Source organism: Neomonachus schauinslandi, chromosome 9, assembly GCF_002201575.2.
Source record: "Neomonachus schauinslandi chromosome 9, ASM220157v2, whole genome shotgun sequence".
NCBI lineage: Eukaryota > Metazoa > Chordata > Mammalia > Carnivora > Phocidae > Neomonachus > Neomonachus schauinslandi.
The window spans coordinates 83490330-83511733 of record NC_058411.1 but is presented as its reverse complement, the minus strand read 5'-3'; the positions used below and the strand labels follow the sequence as shown (position 1 = coordinate 83511733).

The following is a 21404-nucleotide window of genomic DNA, read 5'->3' as shown; positions in this document are numbered from 1 at the left end:
GACTGTGGTGATGGATACATAACTCTGTGAATGTACTAAAAGCCAATGAATTATAACAACAAAAGAATAAATGAATTAAAGGAAGTGCTCAAAAAAAGGAGGGACATATTATAAGGGCACAAGACTCAATGTGAAAGAACTCCAAATAAGGAAAGCTGGTACAATCTGAGCAAGGAAATTAATAATGATAGTATTAGAGGGGCACCTGGGTGGCTCGGTTGGTAAGCATCTACCTTCAGCTCAGGTCATGATCCCAGGGTCCTGGGATGGAGCCCTGCATCAGGTTCCCTGCTCAGCGGGGAGTCTGCTTCTCCCTCTGTCCCTCCCCCTGCTTGTGCTCGCTCGCTCTGTCAGATAAATAAAATCCTTAAAAAAATGATAGTATTAGATTATAACCTACAGAATAACATATTTATGAGACCAAACTGAACAAAGTAAATGACTGAATAAATAGGGAGAGAAGAGTAATACATCCTTACAGAAAAATTCTAATTAATAAATGTAGAAGAGGGGCGCCTGGGTGGCTCAGTTGTTAAGCATCTGCCTTCTGCTCAGGTCATGATCCCAGGGTCCTGGGATCAAGCCCTGCATGGGGCTCCCTGCTCTGCAGGAGCCTGCTTCTCCCTCTCCCACGCCCCCTGCTTGCATTCCCTCTCTTGCTGTGTCTCTCTCAATTAAATAAATAAATAAAATCTTAAAAAAAGAAGTATCTGCCAAATGTTTATTAATTATAAAGAGAAAAATAGTAACTTTCAGTGGACAGCTCCCAGACATCACTGTAACTTCAAGGTTAACACCACTAATAAGACATACTGATATCATGCACCCTCTGATATAAAGCACTAAGGGTAAGGCATTTGCAGGAGACATATTTACACAACAATATCATTTGTTGTTTGTCTAAAACTCTAACTGACGTCCTGTGTTTTTCTTTGCTTTATCTGGCAACCAAAAATGAGAAGGGCACATTGTTTCTGTGGTATTCTTGCCAAAAATGCATAACTTCAATCTAATCATTAGAAAATAGCAAACACATTCTACAAAACTACTGACCACAAGACACGACTTAGAAATTATCACAAGAAAAAGGAATTAACTTTTTAAAGCAGAAATTAACAAATTAGGATCAAAACTGACTCCAGAAGAAATGGGAAAATCTAAACCAGGGATTGGCAAACTTTTTCTGTAAAGGTCTAGACAGTATTTGAGGCTTTGTGGACTATTTGAGTAGTTTCATCTACTCAGTTCTGCCATTGTAACATAAACACCATCACAGACAACACATAAATAAATGGGCAAGGCAATATTCCAGTACAACTTCATTTACCAAAATAGGCAGAGGGCCAGATCTGGCCAAAGAGCCTTGTTTATCAACTCCTGATCTCATCAGACCACTTTCTTTTTCTTTTTTTCAGAGAGACAGCATGCATGTACTGGGGCGGGGGCAGCATGGGCAGAGAGAGAGAGGAATCTCAAGCAGGATCCAAGCCCAGGAAAAGCGGATCTCACAATCCTGAGATCATGAATGGAGCTGAAATCAAGAATCGGATGCTTAACCAACTGAGCCACCCAGGCGCCCTGTATCAACCACATTTTATCTATCCACTCTCCCAGTGATGGATTCTCAAATGGTTTCCAACTCTTTATCACTTCAAATAATGCCTTAATAAATAATTTCATACATGTGCCCTCATAAACTATGCAAGCACTGCTGGATCATAAGAACCTATAAAGGCTCCTATTTCCCCAAAAGTCCTGCCAACATCTGACTTTCTAATTTTTGACAATTAATAGGTATAAAGTTCTATTACTTTTTAACTATTCCTGAACATTTTATTCCTATAAAAGAAATATAACACTGATAACCATACCTGAAACATATTGCAAAAACATAAACTAAAGGGAAAAAACTCATAAACATTGATGCAAAATCCTGAATAGCAAATAGACTCTGACAGCACATTAAAATAATACAGCATATGCATAAATATACAGTGTATTATTGGATTGATTCCAGAATGCAAGAATGGTTCAATATTATCCCATCAATCAGATGATCATCTCCAAAGACTGAAATAACCATTCTATGTAAGAATGCTCTGTAAAATAGGAATAGATAGATACTTACTTAGTATTGAAAAATATATCTAGCTCAGCTCAAAAACTAGCACCCAGCTTACATGGAGAAACACTAGAAGCATTCCCACTAAAGCCTGGAAGAAGACAAGGATGCTCACTGTCATCACTATGATTTTATTTATGCTGGAAATACTAGGTAATGCAATTAGAAAAGAAGAAGAAAATAAAGAAGAAAAAAAAATTAGAAAGGAAATGGTGAAACCATCTCTACTTGCAGATTAGGTGGTTATATACCTGAAAAAAATCTAAGGCAGGGCTATACAGTATGGTAGCCACTAGCCACATGTGGTTACTGAGCATGTGAAATGTGGCTAGTGTGACTTAAGAGCAAAAGCTATGATCCAATTCTAATTAATTTACATTTAAAGTAAGATAGCTACCCATGGTAGTGGCTACTGTAGGAGTACAGATCTACAGAACAGACCAAAAAACAATATGGACACAAAGCTAACACACATCAGTGCCTTTCATACATACAAAATAACAACCAGACAGAAGATATAAAGGCAGAACAACAGGAACCAAAAAAATAAAATAAAACAGTTATAACAGCAACAACAACAACAAAATAAAACAGGAATAAATCTGACAAGAAATGGAGAGACATGTCAAGGAAATTTTAAACACAAAAAGGTGGCTGGCCCTTACTATGTTATTGGTTAGGAAATTCCACAGCGTAGTAAGATGAGATTTCTCCCTAAGTCAGTTTAAAAATTTAACATGGTCCCATTAAAAACATGAACAAGTTTTTATAAATGAACTAGTTAAGCTAATTCTAAATTTCATATAAAAAGTAAACAAGAAAAAATACTCTAGAAAAGCTCAGAAAGGGCTTTTCTAGGGCCTGGATGGCTCAGTCCGTTAAGTGTCTGCCCTCAGCTCAGGTCATGGTCCCAGGGTCCTGGGATCGAGCCCCGCATCGGGCTCCCTGCTCAGCGAGGAGTCTGCTCCTCCCTCTCCCTCTGCCTGCTCCCCTCACTCATGTACTCTCTCTTTCGCTCTGCTCTCTCTCAAATAATCTTAAGAGGAAAAAAAGCTCAGAAAAAGAAGAGGTAGTAAAACACATTATAAGCCTTATATAAGAAAAGTTGGCATCTTAAGCTGGTGAAGCAGAGACGAGCTATCCAGAGGAACTATCAAATGTTAAAGGGACAACTTGATAGCCATCTAGAAAGAATACAGTTGGATCCCACCTTATACTGTGTGTGTGTGTGTGTGTATATACACACACACAAAATTAACAAGGATTTATTTTATTTTTTTGAATCAAAGATTTAAACATGAAAAATAAAACCATATAATTTCCAGAAGAAATCACAGGAGAAATTCTTTGTAACTTTGGAATGAAGAATGCATTTCTAATTATGATCATAACATAGACACTTAAAAGGAAAACTGATAAATAAAACCTTCTGAATGGCTCCAAACACAATAAGCAAAGTCAAAAGAGAACCAAGAACTGGGACAAATATAATTCCTATCAGGCAAAGGGCTAGCTTGCCAAAGAACTCCAGAAATCGGTAAGAAAAAAATAGAGAAGTGAGCCAAAGATATGAACAGATAGCTTAGCAAAAACTCAAACATTTGATAACATGTTGGTGAGAGTGTGGGGGTAAGGTGTCTCTCTCCTACTGCTGGTGGGAGTATAAACTGGTATATCTGTGAGGTAAAACTTGTCAATATTAAGATCTCAAATACACACTCTTTGTATGAGTCCACTTCTAGATATATTTGCACATGTGTGGAATGATACATGCACGAAGTTACTTATTGCAGCACTGTTCATACATAACAGCAAAAGGCTGAAGTCAAGCCCCCCTGCACGGCAGCACTGTTCCCTTGGGTGGGCTAAAGGAGGAGGACCAGGTTCTCAGGCAACAGGAACAGGTACTTCCCTATATACCTTCATAGATGTCTACATTTTTTGTCTTTTCTACCACATGAATGGTAGAAATACCATATGAATAGATTATCTATGCAAAACATTACATTTAAAAACATGCAAAGAGAAAAAGGAAACACTATTTCAGCTATTAAAAAGGATAAGTCAGCAGCAGATTTGCTGGTGTGCAGTGCTGTCCAAAAGACATTCTTCAGGATGTAAAGGGGCAAAGCAGGTACAGTATGCTGCCATTCATGTGTTTTAGAAATATACACACATTCTCAAAAAAAAAAAAATTAATATATATATATAACAAAAATATAAGAAATAAAATTTTAAATAGAAAGAAAAAATATATATAAGAAGAAAATTTAAAGAAAAAGATACGTACATTCTTATAGATATTAAAACATAGAATGTATTCCAGAATGCCTCTGGAAATATACACCATACTGGTGTGTGATTGCTTCTGGGGAGGGCAAACAGGAGATTGAAAGATGAACTTGCCATCGTATGTCCTTTGCTACTGTCTGAATATTATTTTTTTTACTATGTGAAGTTTAATAGAAAACAAATTTCAAATTTTATATCCCCAGCCAGATCTTACCTCTAAGCTCCAGATCTGTATTTGCAACTGCTCCCCTCAGATTTCTCACAGGCACTACAAACCCAGTAAGTGCAAAACCAGACTCACGATCTTCCCCACAAAACCTGTCCTCCTCCAATGCTCCACACACTGTCGCCATCACGGCCCCTTCAGCTGCTCAAGCCAGAAGTGTGTGTTGTCCCCGGATCCACCTGTCCCCTCCTCACAGGCAATGGGCTCCTGCGTCTCTGTCCACGGCACCCTCTGTGCTCGTCTTCACTGGCAGGGCTCCTGGCTGGGCGAGGGGCACCTCTCACTGGGCTTTGCCATGGTCATCAACGGCTCTACCCACAGCTGCTCTGCCCCCTTCTCCTGTAATCTCATCGTCCTGCTCCCCTGCTTCAAAGCTTTATAGCAACTTCTGGGAAGTAACATGAGCACATGGATCCAAAAAGGGCCAGAATTCTCAATAGAGTCTATGTGATTTTCCCTTTCCTGGTCCTTCCTCAAGTCATTCCTGTCTCACTATTGTCCAGCCACACCAGCCTTCTTCCAGTTCCTCCAACTCTTTCTCCCTCAGGGCCTCACTTGCCAAGCCCTCTGCCTGGAAGACTGTGCTCCCACCCCCATCTCTCCTGACACCTGACACCCCAGCACTAAGCTCTTCCTCTGTTCACTGCCTCTCACCCCTCCTGGTCGCAGTTTAAAGGCACCCTCTTCAGACCATCTTTGCTGACCTACCAGACTAGATCAGATCCTGTTTGATGTTGGCTTAGAACCCCTTCTTCATATAACTTACTACGATGATGATTAAATAATCACAAAATAAGCTGTACTTAGCCCTCTAACAGGCTTAAGGACAAGAATGGTTTTGCTCACTGCTATATCCCCAGTGCCTAAAATACTACCTACAAAATAAACACTTGTTGGATGAATAAACAGGAGTGGGAGACAAAACTAAAGGGAAAACCAAACGCTATTATCATCCACAAGAAGGGCTCATATCAGCAGTGGCCTCCAGGAGGGAGAACATCCTGCCCCAACTCTTGCCTCTGGTCTGCCCCTGGCTCATTGCTAGCATCTGCCTACTCACCACACTGTCTGGGGACTGGAGCTGGTCTGGCAAGGCTGTGCTGCTATTGTAGCCGGAGGTAACACCAGAGGAGAGGCTTCCACTGGAGCTGGTACACAGGGAGTTGGACATGGCCAGGGTGTGCAGCTTTTCTTCTTCCTGAGGACGACAGGGGGCTGTCAACCAGCTTCTGGTGTACCTTACCCACTACCCACTCCTCCCTGAACACCACCCCTTCTCACCTCCCCAGCACCCATTACCTCTCGGCACCTCCCATCTCAACCTGAAACCCTCGTGCCTCCCCACATGCCGACCCCAACTAAAAACCAAAGCTGCCTCCTCCCAGACTCTGGCCTGGGGACAGGAGTGGTCGGAGCAGGATGATATGTAAAAAGAGTGAGCACAGCTTTGAGCTGGTACTAAGAGTCCAACACCTTCCTCCAAATGCCACATCCCGATTCAGAGGCAGCCCCAGTGAAGGCTGACCCAGTCTGACATCTGCCCCAGGCTCCAGGACTACCCTGACATCACTGGCTTGCCCCACTCCCCACCCTCAGCAGCTGGGAGATGATCTGCTGGCGGATTCTCAGCTTCTCCTGCTCAGTCTGCTCCCGTAGCCGGGCCCGGGCCCGGGCAATCTCCACCTTGGCCTCCTCTCGGGCACGCTGGTATTCTTGCAGCATCAGTGCTATGTCAGAGGCGGGGTGAGCAGACCGCGATGCCGACCCTGGGCTCCTGAGGAAAACCATAGGGTAGAGAGATACCCTCTAACATTGTGGGTAGGTGGGTGACAGCCTTGGCCTGCTCGTCCCAGACCTATCCAACACCATCCTCTCTTTGCCTACAGTTTCGTTTTACAACCCATTTTGAGACTCAGGCCTACTGTCTTACATGGTAGGTCACAGCCACTCTGCCCATCCTCTCCCATTACCTCCGCCCCCACTTATTCCCTCCCACATCCTCCTCTTTTCCTTGCCCCATTCTCCCATGGTCACCTCCACTTGCCCATAGGAGTGTGGGACCCACTCTTGGAATCACCCCTGTCAAAGGAAGCTGCACCTCCACTCTCCAGGCCCTGCTCCCCACAGCCCTCTCACCCTATACACAACCTGCTCTCTGCGGGGTTCTGGGTCCACCCTTCTTACCTGGTGGTCTCCACAACATCCTTCCTCAGTTGCTGCAGGTATTCTCTGCGCCTGCTGGGTAGGTCAGGGTCCCGGGTGGGGAGATCTCTGTTGGGCAGGAGGCTCAGGTGCTTCTGGGGACCGAGGTTCCGTGTCCAGTGGAAGTTCTGAAGTCGTTCAGCCCGCTCTCTCCGGAGGGTCTCAATCGTTTGTTTTTGCCTGGGACAAAATGTGATTGATTCACTTAAGCTGGCCCTGAATGCCCTTCTCCATCTTAAGATCTACCTCTGATCCCCAGAAGATCCCAGAGCCTAGCAGAGGAAAAAGGAATAGCCAGCTATTAGCCTTCTCTGATTCTCTTTCAGCCCACCTCTTGCCCTACCCCACCAGGCTGGGGGCCCTTACCGGGCATAGAGCTCCTCCCAGGCAGACCGCACAGGCTCTTCAGCAGCGAACGCCTCCCCTGTCCCATTCTGCAGCACCTGCAGCAGGGCATCTGCCTCCCCAAAGCCGTGGTGCAGTTTCGCTTCTGTGAGTTCCATGCTGAGTGAGAGGTTCTGGGCCCCAACTTGCAGGGGGATCGGCTCCCTCTGGAACCACTGAGTATCCTGGCTCTGGTCGTCAGGAGGTTGTAGGGGCTTCTGTCCCTGCTCTCCAGAGCTCAGATCACATCTGGTCCCCAGTGACTCCATCACACCTAGCCCCCCAGGAGAGCCATCCTGAACCCCATGCCAATGAGTAAATTTGTTATGCATTGGGAAGTCCCTCAGGCCGTGATGCTGGGGCTCAGGGGCCATGCACACCTGGGAACCGGAGCGCAGCAGCACCTCAGACTGGCAGGCCTTGGTCGGGCCCAAAGTGGAACCCTGGAGCCCTGCTCTATCAGTCAACTCAGAGGCAGGGCAGGGGCTGAGGGGCTGGAGGCCTCCCCTTGAAGGCGAGAAGTCCAGAGTGGGCTGTGGCTCCACCAGAGATGCTGAACTCTCACCACCATTTTCTGTCTTGCTCTGCCATTGACTTGGACCCCTACTCCTCACTGGGCCGCACTCTGAGGAAGCCAGGTCCTCCGGCACAAAACCATCAGCCAGCCTCTGGCCCCTGCTCCTCAGTGAGGGTGGTGGCAGTCCGCTTTGGACCAAGGTGGTGGTCCTGGGCTGAAGCTGCGGAGGCGGCTGCTCTAACAAGCAGAATTGGAGTTTCGGGCTCTGTGGTGGGCTGTCTGGGGAGCTTACCTCAAGGAATGACCTGCCATCACTCCTTTCTAAGGGATGCTTGCCTTCCCCACATGGAGCCCCCACTCTCTGGGAGCCACCTGACTCCTCAGTGGTTTGAGAATGATTATCCACTGGAGGCCTGGATGTGTCAAGGAGAAGGTCTGGGCTGGAGACAAGCTCCTGGTGGCCTTCAAGAGGACAAGTTGAGGGGGCTGTGACAGACAAAGAGTCTGCAGGGAACCCCAACCCCTGGCTGCTGGCACTAAGTGTGAGGATTGGGGAGGAGGCCCTGTCCACCAACAACATACCCATGGTGCCCAGCTCCGTCTCAACCTTAGGATCCCTGACGGACTCTGCAGCACTGGGGCAGGGCTCTGGGGATTGGGAGCCACTGAGGCTCAGGCTACCAACAGCCAGGCCAGAGGGTTCCTCTGGCTGGGAGCTGGGAGGTAGGGAGGCATCAGGAGAAGCCTGAGGGCTCACAGAAGGGAGGTTCTGCCCAAAGTGAGCTTTCTGAAACCTCAAGTGGGATGGGGGTGCTGGAAGGCTCTGGGGCCTGCAGTGGGTACTTTCTTCCTGAAGTTCTGAAGGCTCTGCTATTTTCCATGCTGTTTCCTCTGCCTCTATCTTCTGAAGTGTCCCCATGACATATCTCTGCTCTTGAGACATGGTAGGAATATCTGAGCCCAGCACTTCAAGGACCACATTGACCTCCTGAGGGTTGGCCTCTGGGGCCTGAAAGTGCAGAGGTGGTAAGGCCAGGTCAGTTTGGATACACTTGTCCATGGTGGTCTGAGTGCAGCCGTCTATCATAAGGGCCTGGGTCACCTCATCTGGGGTCTCCCTCTTGATGTTCTGTTCCTTTTCAGCCACACTTGGCTGTGAGAGACTCCCCAACAGCTCTGAGGTGCTGTGCAGCAGTTGTGAGAGGTGGAGAGACAGATTATGCATGCTGGTCCAGGAGACCAGACCAGAGACTGGCACTGCACTGGTTTCTGGCTGAGCAGAGATGTCGGTAAGGCTCCAGCAGAGACTACACCCCAGGGTCTGTGTGCCCTGCTCCAAGGTGTCCATCCCGGACTGTCCCACAGGAAGACCTGCCTCTGACGGATACAGCAGCATAATCTCATCTACTGGATCTGCAGCACTTCCTTCAGCCAAGAGGGGCTCACTCCTCAGCCAGCCTGCTTCATCAGGGGTGCCCGGGAACTGGGCTCTCTTGTCAGGACCCTTACTGGGGCTTGCTCCTTCAGGGCTGTTCAGGATGTGGAGGTTCCCCAAGGCACGTGAGGAACCCCATACTTTCCAGGCCTCACGTGGACCCCGGGCATGTCCAATGCTGTGTGGGCTCGACAGGTCCCGGGCATTGGCACAGGTGCTGAGGTGGGAGTAGAGTGGAGAGTTCTGGCATTCTAGGCCATTGTCCATGCTTGAACAACGGGCCATGTTTGGCGGTATCAGGCCCTGGGGTGTCTGGCCAGAGGAGACATCCACTGCACTGCCAAACACATACTGCTTCCAGCCGATCTGCACAGGCCCCTCTGGACTGGAGGATAGGATGTAGGGATTGATGTCACTGGAGTCAAAGTGTAACATTCCTTTGTCTGCTTTGGAGTGCCACTTTTCTGGCCTGGCCTGGCCAACCGGTCTCTCTGGACTTTCCTGCCAGGCCTCTTCCCGGGTACTAGACGTCCAGCTGGTCATGAAATCAGGGGTTGGCATGCAAGAGAGAGCTGATGACCTTGGGTAAGGAGGAGTGGCAGGTTTCGGGGGCCAGTGACCAGCAGTGCTATTGTCCAAGTTAGATGAGGCTTTCTGACCACAGCCCTCAGCTTTCAGAGATGTTCTCACTGCTGAATTACCTGAGAAATAGTCCCTGGGATGTGGAAACCACAATATGTTAGGCTCCTGTGTATCTTCATCTGTGGGGGAAGGAGGCTCCACACTCATGTTCAGCTCCTGAAGAGACCAGGAAGAGCTGACCACAGAGAACTGTGGTTTAAGGGAGGACCTAGAGTGTTTGGGGTCAGAGACGACTGCAATCACAGGAAGTGAGCACCCGTTGGGGGGAGCCAGCTGCTCCCTGCCAGAGGCAGGCAGGCCAGGGCTCAGGGGTGTGGGCTGTGGGGCTCCACTTTGCCCCAAAGGCATGGTAGCTGAGTCTTTGAAGACTGATGAGAACATCTTAGATACAGAGGGCTCAGCTGCATGTGCCTCCTCTCTGCCTGCATCTCTAATCTGACAGCTGTCCAAACCACCTTCCTGGGAAGGTTGAGAATTCCTGCCCTGGGCAGGTTCTTTACCACCACCCGAAGCCTGGTCTTTCTGCTGCTCTTCCTCCTCCCAGGGACTGTCAGCTTGGTGCCTGGAGATGTGTTTTAACTTTGCTACAAACTTGGCTTGGGGATCCAAGCCACTGTGACCTCTGGACTTAGTGGAAAGTTGTGGATTTTCTGGAAGGCATTGGATTGCATTTCCTAAATATCCATGCTGTGGTTCCCCCAGAAGCTCATTCTCAACAGACCCTTCACCTAAATCCAGGGTGTGTGGTCTCTCAGTTGTTAAAGGTGGTTCTGGCTTGGTTTGAGACTCTTGTGCATTCTGGCCACCTCCAGAGCTGTCCTGAAACATCCTCAGTGGCTCAGAGCACAAGCCTACAGAGGAAAGGGCAGCCTCAAGCTCTGTGCTGGCTTTCTTCTCAGCAATCTTTTTCTCAGGATCCTCTACTGACCTTGAGCTTCCATTAGCCACTGAGTGGCTCAGTGAATTTGTCCCCACATGAGAGGCAGAAGGGGATGTGCACCCTTGAGCCAGAGATAGGACAGCAGCAGAAGCAGAAGGCTCCTGAGTGCTGCTGTCTGTTGGCCCAAATTCTCCGTGAATGCCCTTGTGCTCAAGGCCAGGTGCCAAGAGCACTTCAAGTTCCCCAGAATAGCTCTCTCCTCTCTCATCCATTCCAAAGGCTCTGGAAGGCACTATGCAGGGTGGCTGGAGAGTGTGTGGGGCAGCCTTGGAACTCCCTTTTCCCAGGTCACCATCCCTATAACATGGCAAAGTGGAGAGTGGGGAGAAACAGGCAAGAGAAGCAGCGGGTTGAGGATTGCACAGATGTCGGCAAGGAGTTGTTCTGCTGTCTTCCTGCACCCCAGATGGACTAAGAGTCCTGCTGCTTTCAATGTTCCCTAAGAAGACAACACAAAAGGAAGTCTGCTGTGGGCATCTGCACTGGGCCTCCTCCTGAACTCCCCCAGGACCTGGGCTAGGTCTTTGATCTGGCAACGGAGTCAGCCCGGGATGTTTGCTGCCAGCACTGCAGGCTTCTGCCAGCCCACAGCCAACAGTCTCCTTCCACTTCATACACTGCTGCAAGGGAGCTTCCGGTTCAACGCTTCTCAGGGCTCTAGGCAGGATGGTACCCTGTTTGGGACTTGCCCTCCCTTCTTCTAAACCAGTGGAAGCCTCAAGGCATTGGGAGTAGTCTTGGGTACTCGCTGAGAGGCTGACAGAATTCTGAACGTCACAGGTCAAAAGCTGACTTTCAAAATAGGTTGTTTTTCCTCCCTGTGCAGCCACTAAGAAACTACCTGAACCTCCTCTACAAGTGGTATCTAGAATTCTAGGTTCTTGATGCGCTGGGCTGCGCTCCTGACCACCAGGGCACATGGCCTCTGCAGTGTCCCACAGACCTAACTGGCTTCCCTGACGTGGAATCACACCAGGGTCATCATTAGGGGCCCAAGAAGATAAGGGAGCCACTACTTTCTCTGGTATTTCCCTCCTGTCTCCTACAGCTGTTGAAGGAAAACTGCCTGAGCCCACAGGATCAGAAGAGTAATGTGTTCTGGTTGCTTTTTTCTTTTTCTCTATGATTTCAGAACAAGAGTGACATACAAACTGTCCACCAGCTCCCAGAAAATGTCTCAGTTCTCCAGCACAATGGCTTTTGCCTAGAGTTGGGGCTACATGGGAGGAAGTCTGTGAGGGATGCTGTGGCCCTGTTTTAGCCTCTGTGTTGTGCAGATGTTGAAAGCTGAAAGGGAGGGGTGTGGCCTGAGGAACTTTCCTCTCATTAGTCAACAGATGTCCTGATTCAGCAGAGAAAGATGCTACCTGAAATCCTTGCGCTTCAGCCTCATTCCTCATCCTGTCTGATACTAACTGGTCCCTTTGTGGACACTGAGACCTACCCGGGGCCCCTGAAGAACATTCAGGTCCTAATAAAGTCTCATAGTAAGGAAGAATTTTACCTCCAGCCCCCAAGTCATGAAGCTGCTGTCCCTGGGCCTTTGCTTGTCTGATCTCCTCCAACACAGCCAGACCCGTGGACATATGAGCACAGCGCTCTAGGTGAGGCACCCTTGGCAGGGACACAGGTGCTGAGAAAGTACCACTAGGAGAACCAAGGTCCTCGGCCTCCTTCTCTGCCTTCTGCCTCGCCTGCCGGCCTTGATTATTACCCTCTTCTAAGAGGCAGCAGGCCTTCTTTTCAAGTGGGCTAGAGACCCTGTTCAGGGAACTGGTTCTTTCTGTTCCTCTTTGTACAGCTGCCTCAGCTTCAGAAGCAAAACCCTCTCTGGGACTCAAGCCCATTGAGATGCTTCTGAGGTCCCCTCCTTGGTCTTGGGTACTTGCTGATCTGTGGCCCTCTGCCCCCACGGGAATGCCCTCTGATACATGGGATTGACCATGAGATCCCATGGCCATGGATATCACAGACCCACACCAAGCAGAGTGTGCCAAGGAGGAGTCCCCTCTAACATCTCCCTGAGGACTGTGGCTTTGGGGCTCTCCACTCTGATTCTGACTCCCTGCTCCAGTTACCAAGGGACTGTTAGGCATTCTCAACATTGTGGGATCCAGCACATAGTCAACTGAAGAGATGCCTACAGTATCACGTGCATGAAGATAGTCTCTTGGCAGCCTTGGACAATTCAAGGACAAGGTATTACTCGGGTCTCCATGAAGAAATGCAGAGGAGTCTGGCTGGCTCAGCAATGGGTCAATCTCCTGGCTGGAAGATGTGCCCATACAATGCTGGCTTGGGCTAGGAAGTTTCTGAGTTGATGAGGCCACTGTGTTTTCCACCTGTAGGCTCCCTCCTCTTTGCACAGCCATTTCCTCAACTCTGCCTTGAACTTTGGGCTCCTCTTGCTTAGAACTATTTACACATTTGACAACTTGGCTTTCCCAAAAACTTTTCACAGTTTCCAGTTCCTCAACACTTCCCAAGCCACAGGGCTGCCCGCTGGGGCTTGGGGATGCATTCCCCGCCTCGCCCTCCTTCTCAGAAGACATCTTGGCGCTCCGCTGCAATGGCAGAGCACTAGCCGATGCCTTGGTTCTTGGATCAGCACAAGTGTCTGCAAACTTTCTACAAGCTGTACATGTCCCTACATCATCACATGTGTCCCAGGAGGGTCTGTCTAATGCAGCTGGGTGAGTGTGTTCTTTTGCAAACTTAATGTCTTGTACACATTCCCTTGACTTGAAGGGGTACAAGGTGATTTTCTGGACCTGGGGACTTTTCCCAGTGCTACTGTTAACCTCCATTTCTCCAGCTTTGCTATCCCTAAAGGTAACATCATCTGTCTGTTTTGGAGAAGATGGCTGATCCTTCAAAGACAGGTGGTTTCCAAAGCTGCCTGGCCTCAGGACATGGTCAGCCATCTCCTGGTCCCTCAAGTCCTGGAATATAAACTCCTTACTGACTCCCAGTGTGTGGGAAGCATTTAGCTGCTGCTTCTGCTTGGATTCAATTTCCAAGATGCCATTTTCGAGCTGTATTACACTCCTAATTAGCCTGGCCATTTCCTCAGCACTGTTGACTCTTTTATTCTGTTTCTTTCTAGAAGGTTCTTCTTTGAGGCTTACCATTTCTTGTGACCTTCCAGGGCCCTTACATTCACTCAGGTTTTTTTCCTGAGAGCATGTAACTGACTGGAATCTTTCATATGCAGACTCTGCCTGTGGAAGCTTAAACTCTTTGGAGCTGCCTTTGGAATGAAGAACTTTCCCAAGAAGACCAAATTCATTCTTCCTCTTACCCTTGTGGGCTGGACTCTCATCTGGGGCCATCATCTTTGAGCCACTTACTCTACGATGTACTGATCTGGACTGCAAAGAAATAGCAGTTTCCCCCAGCATGTCCTTGTCAAGGGCTAAATTGATGGTTTCATAGATGAAATCAGACCTGGGCCCAGAAGGAAACTGTCTGTTCATATCAAAGGCCTGAGTCTGTCTTAGGATTACATTGTGATCTTGCTCTTCTTCCTCATCTGCCTCAGACTCACAAATGAGAGGCTTCCTAGGCCTAGAATGCCTTGAGCAAACATTGCAATAGGACTGTACAGTGGCCTTTTCTCCCTCCTTAAGCGCTGAAAGACTGTGTTTATTTAAAATTCCAACTTGATTTTCAAATTCACATACTTTTGTGCTAGTAGATGAAAGAAAATGTCTGTTCTGAGCAACAAAAAAGTAAACTGAATTACGGCTTTCTTCTTCAGTATTTCCAGAGCACTTCCCTCTTTCTCTGCTAACTTCCTTCGTGTTCAGATCAAATGGCCTCGTTGCTGTGACCTGCTGAGATGAGGCAATCTTGGAATTCTGGTTTTGTAACAGCACTGGCAAATTATTCTTCAAATAAATATTTTGGAGAACGTGATGGTCATGACCAAAGCCCCAGGCTTCTCTGGGGGGTGGGGAAGGCACTCTTGATTCTCTGCAAGCTGGGATCTCTAAGGCAGTTTCTGTCAGGGCATCCCGGCTTTTGGTCACATAGAATGTCTCCAAGGGAGGTGGCTCCAAGGAAGTCGGGAATGGATTCCAGGCAGCAGAGTGGGGGTACCGCTTTGGACCAGATGGAAACACAAACGAAACACTTGGGTGCCTTCCAACCACTTCCCTGGAGCTCTCCTGATAGTCTACCTTCTCTTCCTGCAGGGGTGGGTAGCCACTGGGACTGAACTGCCCCTCCTGGTTTGCACTATTTGTCCTGAGAGGAGCCCAGCCCTCGGGCCAGTGGTCCTTTTTAGTGGCTATGGTGACATGACTGTGACAAGGGCTCTTCTGCAAAAAACATTCATCAGAGGAAGTCATCAGTCGAGGTTTCCCACTACTCTGAGAAGACTCTTCCAAGCTGTTCTGCTTGACTTCACATGCTTCAGTCATGGAATTTGCTACCTTGTTCTCTGCTGCAAAAACTGGTGCATTTGTAGTTCCAGAAGTCAATGATTCTACATCTGCTGAGTAAGTTCCACTATGACTCACCTCTTTCTCTCTAGTTGTAAAGAAATCTGAAGTACCTTCTAACTCAGCACTCAAACTGTCCTGTTCTTTCTCTGCTTTCAAATGCCTAATTTTGGATAAATGGATAGGAAAGTTGCTGAAATCCAGACTGCTAGATACCCCAGAACCAACTGGCAATAGAGTATCTGTTTCTTTGCCAGAAGCTTGGGTCAAGGAGGCAGAGTCTTCTTCGAGGGAGGAGAAAGCTGGCCTGGGTTCTCTTACAGCCTCCAACACAGGATGGGACAGTTCAAGAAGGTACTTCTGCTGAAGGGCAGCCCAGTCCCTCTCATGGGCACTGCCTACATGAGTGAATGAGGCAGCAGAGGCAGCCAAAACACTTGACACACTGGAGTTGTTGGATACTTCAGAGTTGGCCTCCTGGGCTGTGTCAGGGATACCTCTGGCCCGAAAGACGCCAGCAACTCGTGGCTGAAGAAGCCTGTAAGACCCCCAGAGTGACAGCCTGGATGTATCAGAAGCAGGGATTGTGTACACACCGCTTATGCAGCAGGGCAGCTCAGCACCATCTCCGGATAGTTTGGAGCTATAGGGCAGGAGTGTTTCTGCCCCTGATGGCTTTAGTTCTTCCCTATTTTGCCAGTGTCCAGGCCTCTCCCAACCACGGGGCTGAGATTCCTGGACATCTGGACTTGGACATAAAGAACCCATTATTCCTGAGGTGCTGCTGGAATTGATCTTAGAGTCACAGGAAAACCAGGAATCCATGGACAACAGAGGGCTCCCTCTTGAAAGTTGCAGGCCTTGGAGTGTGTTTGCCTGTTCAGAGGAGCTTGCTTCTACCTCTGACTCAGGTTGCTCACAGCAGGGCTGGGGTGGGGGACCAAGGTAAAATGAACTGCTCATTGGCAGGATGGCATCCAGCCTGGTTCCTGTTCCGTGGTTGATGGGACCAAGCCTGTACATTGCCTCCTGGTCGACTGTGGGCAGACTGGAGGTCTGTAGGTGCCAGAAAGTCTCTGTGGGCATCTCATCAGCTGAACTGAAGAAAGGCTCTTCTTGCTGATCTTCCCTCAGTTCCTCCTTGGCATCAATCAGGCTATCCAGAGAAAGGCTCCTGTGAGTTTGGGTGAATAGTCCACTGTTTGAGGATGTGGTGAAGCCCCTCACAGAGGCTCTAGCTCTGGCCCTGCGGTGGCCATGGCCATTGGGAAGATAACTACTCCTTGGGCTGTCTGGTGGGCTTTCATACCCCTTCTCAGCCAGCGAGTCCTCAGATATTTGGCCGTCGTCACTTTCAGAGTTCTCTGGCTCTGGGAGATCCTGTTCCTTCCCCTGGGGGTCCTCTGGCTTCAGTGGTTCCATTAGGGCTTTGGCATAGACACAGGAGAGAGAAGCCACTGAGTAACTGCTATCTGCATCAGATAAGTCACCATCTTTATCTCTTACATGGTCCACTCTTGGGCTGACATCTGTAAGTGAGGATGTGGAGTCTGGGTCTCCCACACTGTGTTGCCCCCTCAACGGGCTGCCATGAGGCAAACAAGAGGACTTCTTGGCAATGTCTTTGACCAGAACCCTCTGCTGCCTTTTTGATGCCCTGCTTGGAGGAGATGGTTTGGATTCCATCCAGAAAATCTTGGCTGCCTTTCCATGCCCAGATGCCTGTTTGGGTCCACAGGGATGTGAGGAACTGCAACAGTCTCCCTTAGCAGGCCTGTGGGTCCCAAGGTTCCCTTCTTTTCGCCACTCTGCTCGTGTGTGGTCACGGTCTGATAGTCCCCTACCCCTCCTGGTACAGGTGGAGGGGGTGAGTGCATCTCGCTCATCCCTTAGCTTTAGCTTGTTAGCTGAATGATCCAGAGATGCTAAGCTCTGGGACGCCATCCGACAGGGCTGCTTACCCACTCTTTCCATTTCCTGGACGCTGGCAAACTCAGAACTCACAGTGAGGCAGGTGCCTGAGGCTAAGGCTCCTTTCCTTGCCAAGGCCCCCTTGGCAGTGCAGAGATACCCCTTGCCTGAGGAATAGAGGGCATTCTTACTGAAGTGTCCTGTCCTTGGAGGGTAAGAAGCAGCCTGGGGCAAATACTCTTCTGATGGAATTTTCTCTGATATTTGGTCAGTGGGGTCAGGCATAGGAGGTAACATGGTGGAGGGATCCCGATTCAGGAAAATACTGTGGAGAAAAGGAAAGCCATTTTAGAAAAGTAAAAGGCCCCTATTTCCTGCTCACAGAGGGAATATAAAGTCCCACTTATTTGCTCTGAAAGAGGTTAACAACTAGGCCAATGTCACTGTCCCCTCTAGCCTTTGAGGTCAGAGAAAAGCTCTACAGGTACAAAAGGCAACTGTGGACTACAGTCTTAGCTTCAAAGAAGCCCAGGTACACTCTGCTGCTCAATTTCTTTATCTTATAAAAAGACTGAACTGAATCGGAATCTAATCATGCCTTTAGGGAAAACTTCCATTAACAGGCAGTATGAGGAATCTAAATGACACTGCAAGGAATCAAACAGGCAAATCTATAAAGTGGCATCTTCTACAGAACTGATCCACTTTTAACAAATCAATGATATGAAGAAATAAAAATGAAACAGAAAGTATTATTGAAAGGAACTTAAAAGACATAACCACATGCAGTGTGTGATTCCTACTTGGGTCTTAATTTGAACAACCAACTGTAAATAGATATTTTTGAGGCAATTAGAGAAATCTGATATGGCCTAGGTTTTAGATTATATTGAATAACTGATCTTAATTTTGTTAGGTGAATAATGACAATGTGATTATAAGAAAAGTCCTTGTATTTTAGAAATAACATGATGTCTAGGAGTTGCTTTAAAAATACTTCATCAGAAAAAGGACGGAAAGGAGATTAATGCAAGCATAGTAAATCTTGGTAACTGCTGAATGTGGGAGATAGGCATACTCTACTCTCAACTTAGTTTATGTTTGAAAAATTTTAATAAAAAGTCTTAAAAAAAAAGCCTGCCTAGTACTATGAAGACCACAGAGGTGAGCAAACAACCAACAGACATGAACTGTATACATACTATGGGCAAGGCCCTGGGGTAGGCGTGGAGGATATAAAGAAGCAGACACAGTCCCCTACTCCATCCTCACCTTGACTGAAAGGAATGAAGGAGAAAAAAAAAAAACAAGGAAGATCCCAAATTGGACCTGGGAGTCAGAAAGATAGTGTTCCACTCGCTTAGGGTCAGGAAGCTCACTTGAGGTGGCAGGACAGGTGGGAGGGAGAGGGAGGAAGCATGTGGGAACCGAGTCTGGGGTGAGGAGAGATGAGATGGAGGCGGTGGCAGGACAAACACAAGGAGATGTACATAGACAGCCACGGTCTAAAGAGCAGGTGAAAAATGAGGCTGAGATTCTCACTTGGAAGATATCACCTAAGCAGCAAGAGTTGCCACTCAGAATGGGAGAAGGTAAAAGCCTGAGTCTTAGAAGATCTCACCTACAGAGAAAGAAGAGCAGTCAAAAGAGGGAAGAAGTGGTGGAGAAGAGAGGAGTAAGCAAATCTTTCCATTTCACAGACTGAGAAACTGAGGCCCTGGGAAGTAAAGAACACCCCCTGAGCAACAAGGCAGTAAACCTCAGCCAATGATCCCAGGTGACCACCGCTGGCTGTACCTGTGCAGCTGGGGCAAGTACCGGCTGCAGAGCCTTCGGAGGCTCAAAGAACTGTAACCTGTCCGTCTGTTTCTGTGTTGAGGCCCTGGGGCCATGGCGTCAGTGCCAGGTAGCCGGTATGGGGGCTTCTGGGTGCGGTCATCCTGGAGCCTGCACAACGCCTTGGGCTGCGCCAGTCCTTTCTGGGCCCCCAGCAGCCCCTGCTTCCTGATGATTCTCTCTAGCTGGAAGGAGGCCTTTCTTCGCCAGATGTCCCGCTGTGCTGCCCGAAGTACGTTCCTGCGCCCAAGCTGCAGTCGCACCTCCCTCTTCTGGCTTCGGACCAGTGGGTTTAGCAGAGTCTCAGGATCTGCCTGAAGCCAAGCACCAGGTGGCACACAGGCCTCGAGTTCTTTCTCTACCACGTGGTCTTGCTGCTGCTGCAAGCCAGCCAGCCAGGTCTCTTCTCCGAGCAGCCACTGCTGGTCTGGGAACCAAAGACTCCCTGAGAGAAAGTCAGCACCTCCCTCCCTGCCCGTGCAGCCTAGACTCAGACACCTCTGGTTGTGGCTGGACATAAATGGAGGGAAAGTGCTGGCGAGGGGTGATGTGGTGGGTGAGGGCTACCGGGCCCCCTTACCACAGGGCTAGGGAAGGAAGCCCCCAGGCCTTAGCACATGCTGGGGCAGGCAGCAAAGCATGGATAAATGTGCACATGAGGAGAGAGCAGGGGGTCCATCACTCTGAGGGGCAGTAAGGAAGGTAGCTTCCTTATTCTTGCTTCCAGCCCCTCATAAGAGCCTCTGGTTTCTGAAAGAGGGGAGAGAACACCTAATACCGAAGATTCCATCATATCACAAAGAAAACAAAGGAGAGAATACGGAAGGATGTGGAAGCATGAAAATGAAGAGATGAGAAGGTGAAGCAGACACGGTGAGCAGTGGGCACCTACTGTCTTTAATTTGCCGGCTGATGTGCACCTGGTCCAACTCCAGATCCTGTTTGGCTCTAATCTGTCCCGCTAGGATTCGCTGCCTCAAATCCCCCACGTAGTGCTGCTGCTGAATCTGGGCCCTGTGGGGCGCCTCTCCAGCCCTCAGCAGCTGGTGGTCCTCGTCATTCTGCTCTTCCAGCACTCTCCTATCACAGAGGGGCCAGGGTTACCCAAGGGAAATGCAAACCCAGTTCAGGACAAACCAGTGGCAGTCTAAGCCTTTCTGAGAGCCCTGAATTCAACAGGGCAGAGTGGGCTTTGAACTTCTGGCAACTTAGCACACATAGGCATGCTGTCACAGGCAGTTCATGATGTCACAGTGCAGGAGGGGAGAATGGTCCTTAGACTAGCATATTCTTAGACTGTGAGTTGACCAGAAACACAGGTTCATTCTGGTTAAGGAAAATGACCAGGAAAGTAAAGCAGCTTTAAAAAACACAAACATTTTAGCTAAATCAAGAAGCTTTGTCCTTTAAAAAATAAAAAGGTCTGCTTAAAACCTGCTGGAAACAGAGTAGAACAGAAGCTCCAACAAACACTGTGGGAATGGAAATTCTCCTACATGTTCAGAGATTATGATTCCATCTCCATTTTGTGAAACAGAAACCCTCTGTGACCTGGGAGTAGGAGACAGCCAATCTAGAGGAGAGAGAATTTATATGCACACCACACCTGTGTGTGTGCCTGGAGACCCAGAGGAGAGCTGGTCTCCACTCGAGGGCGGTTCTCAGTGAATGAACCCAAGAATAGGGTTCAAGAGTTTTAGACTCTACCACAACTTTCAGAAATATATGCTGAAGTACCTACTGGTGAAACTCTCTGGGATTTATTTAGATCCAGTCAGGGAGAGCAGGGGAGAGTGGAAAGGGAGTGGGGATATAAATGAAACAAGATTAGCCATGATTTGATGACTGGTTGTGTATTTGGAATTCTCCATAATACTAAGCTTAAAAAGAATTCTAGATTGCAGTCATGCTTTATTCTGCCATCAGGTTCTTGTGCGGCCATGGATGAGTTAGAGCCTTCCTCTGAAGACTGACAGCTTCTACCTGTGTGGCTTTTCCTTTGGTCGCACATGGCCTCCTATGCAAGGACCTCACAGCAAGGTCTCTCCATCCCTGTCATTCAGGTTTCTAAAGGAGCCAAGTGCATGGCCATTCCAGGTGGTGGGAGTAGGGAGTGACTGGGAGGGATTGGGATCTGCTGCAAGCTAATAAAAAAGCCCCAATCTGTCCTCCCTTAGCCAGCCCTTAGACTTCATTCCGGTCCCAGGATGCCATGCCTCTTCAAGGCCCACTTAATGACTTACACTACATAGTCTGAGCAGTAGCACTCTAGGGGGTTCACCTGGCTTACATTTGCTACTTTGTAGAGCAGAATAAAATCACGGAGGGTATATCAAAGCAGAGGTCCATAAACGATAGCCTATAGGCCGAATGTGGTCCATTGCCTGTTTTTGTGACTAAAGTGTTATTGGAATACTCATTTGCTTATATATTATCTAGGCTGCTTGAGTAG

The 21404-nt window shown here is 48.4% G+C and overlaps 1 protein-coding gene across 1 annotated transcript in view; it reads right to left on the bottom strand.

The window, feature by feature from the left end:
* The window catches only part of STARD9 (StAR related lipid transfer domain containing 9), a 128018-nt gene that overhangs the window by 11225 nt on the left and 95389 nt on the right, over positions 1–21404 (bottom strand). Inside the window, exons 21-26 of the mRNA XM_021695296.2 lie at positions 19845–20032; positions 18914–19379; positions 7209–17441; positions 6825–7022; positions 6231–6414; positions 5701–5838 (exon numbers count right to left, since the gene is read on the bottom strand). Coding sequence (XP_021550971.2) covers positions 5701–5838; positions 6231–6414; positions 6825–7022; positions 7209–17441; positions 18914–19379; positions 19845–20032 — 11407 coding nt within the window. The remainder of the gene's footprint in view (positions 1–5700; positions 5839–6230; positions 6415–6824; positions 7023–7208; positions 17442–18913; positions 19380–19844; positions 20033–21404) is intronic.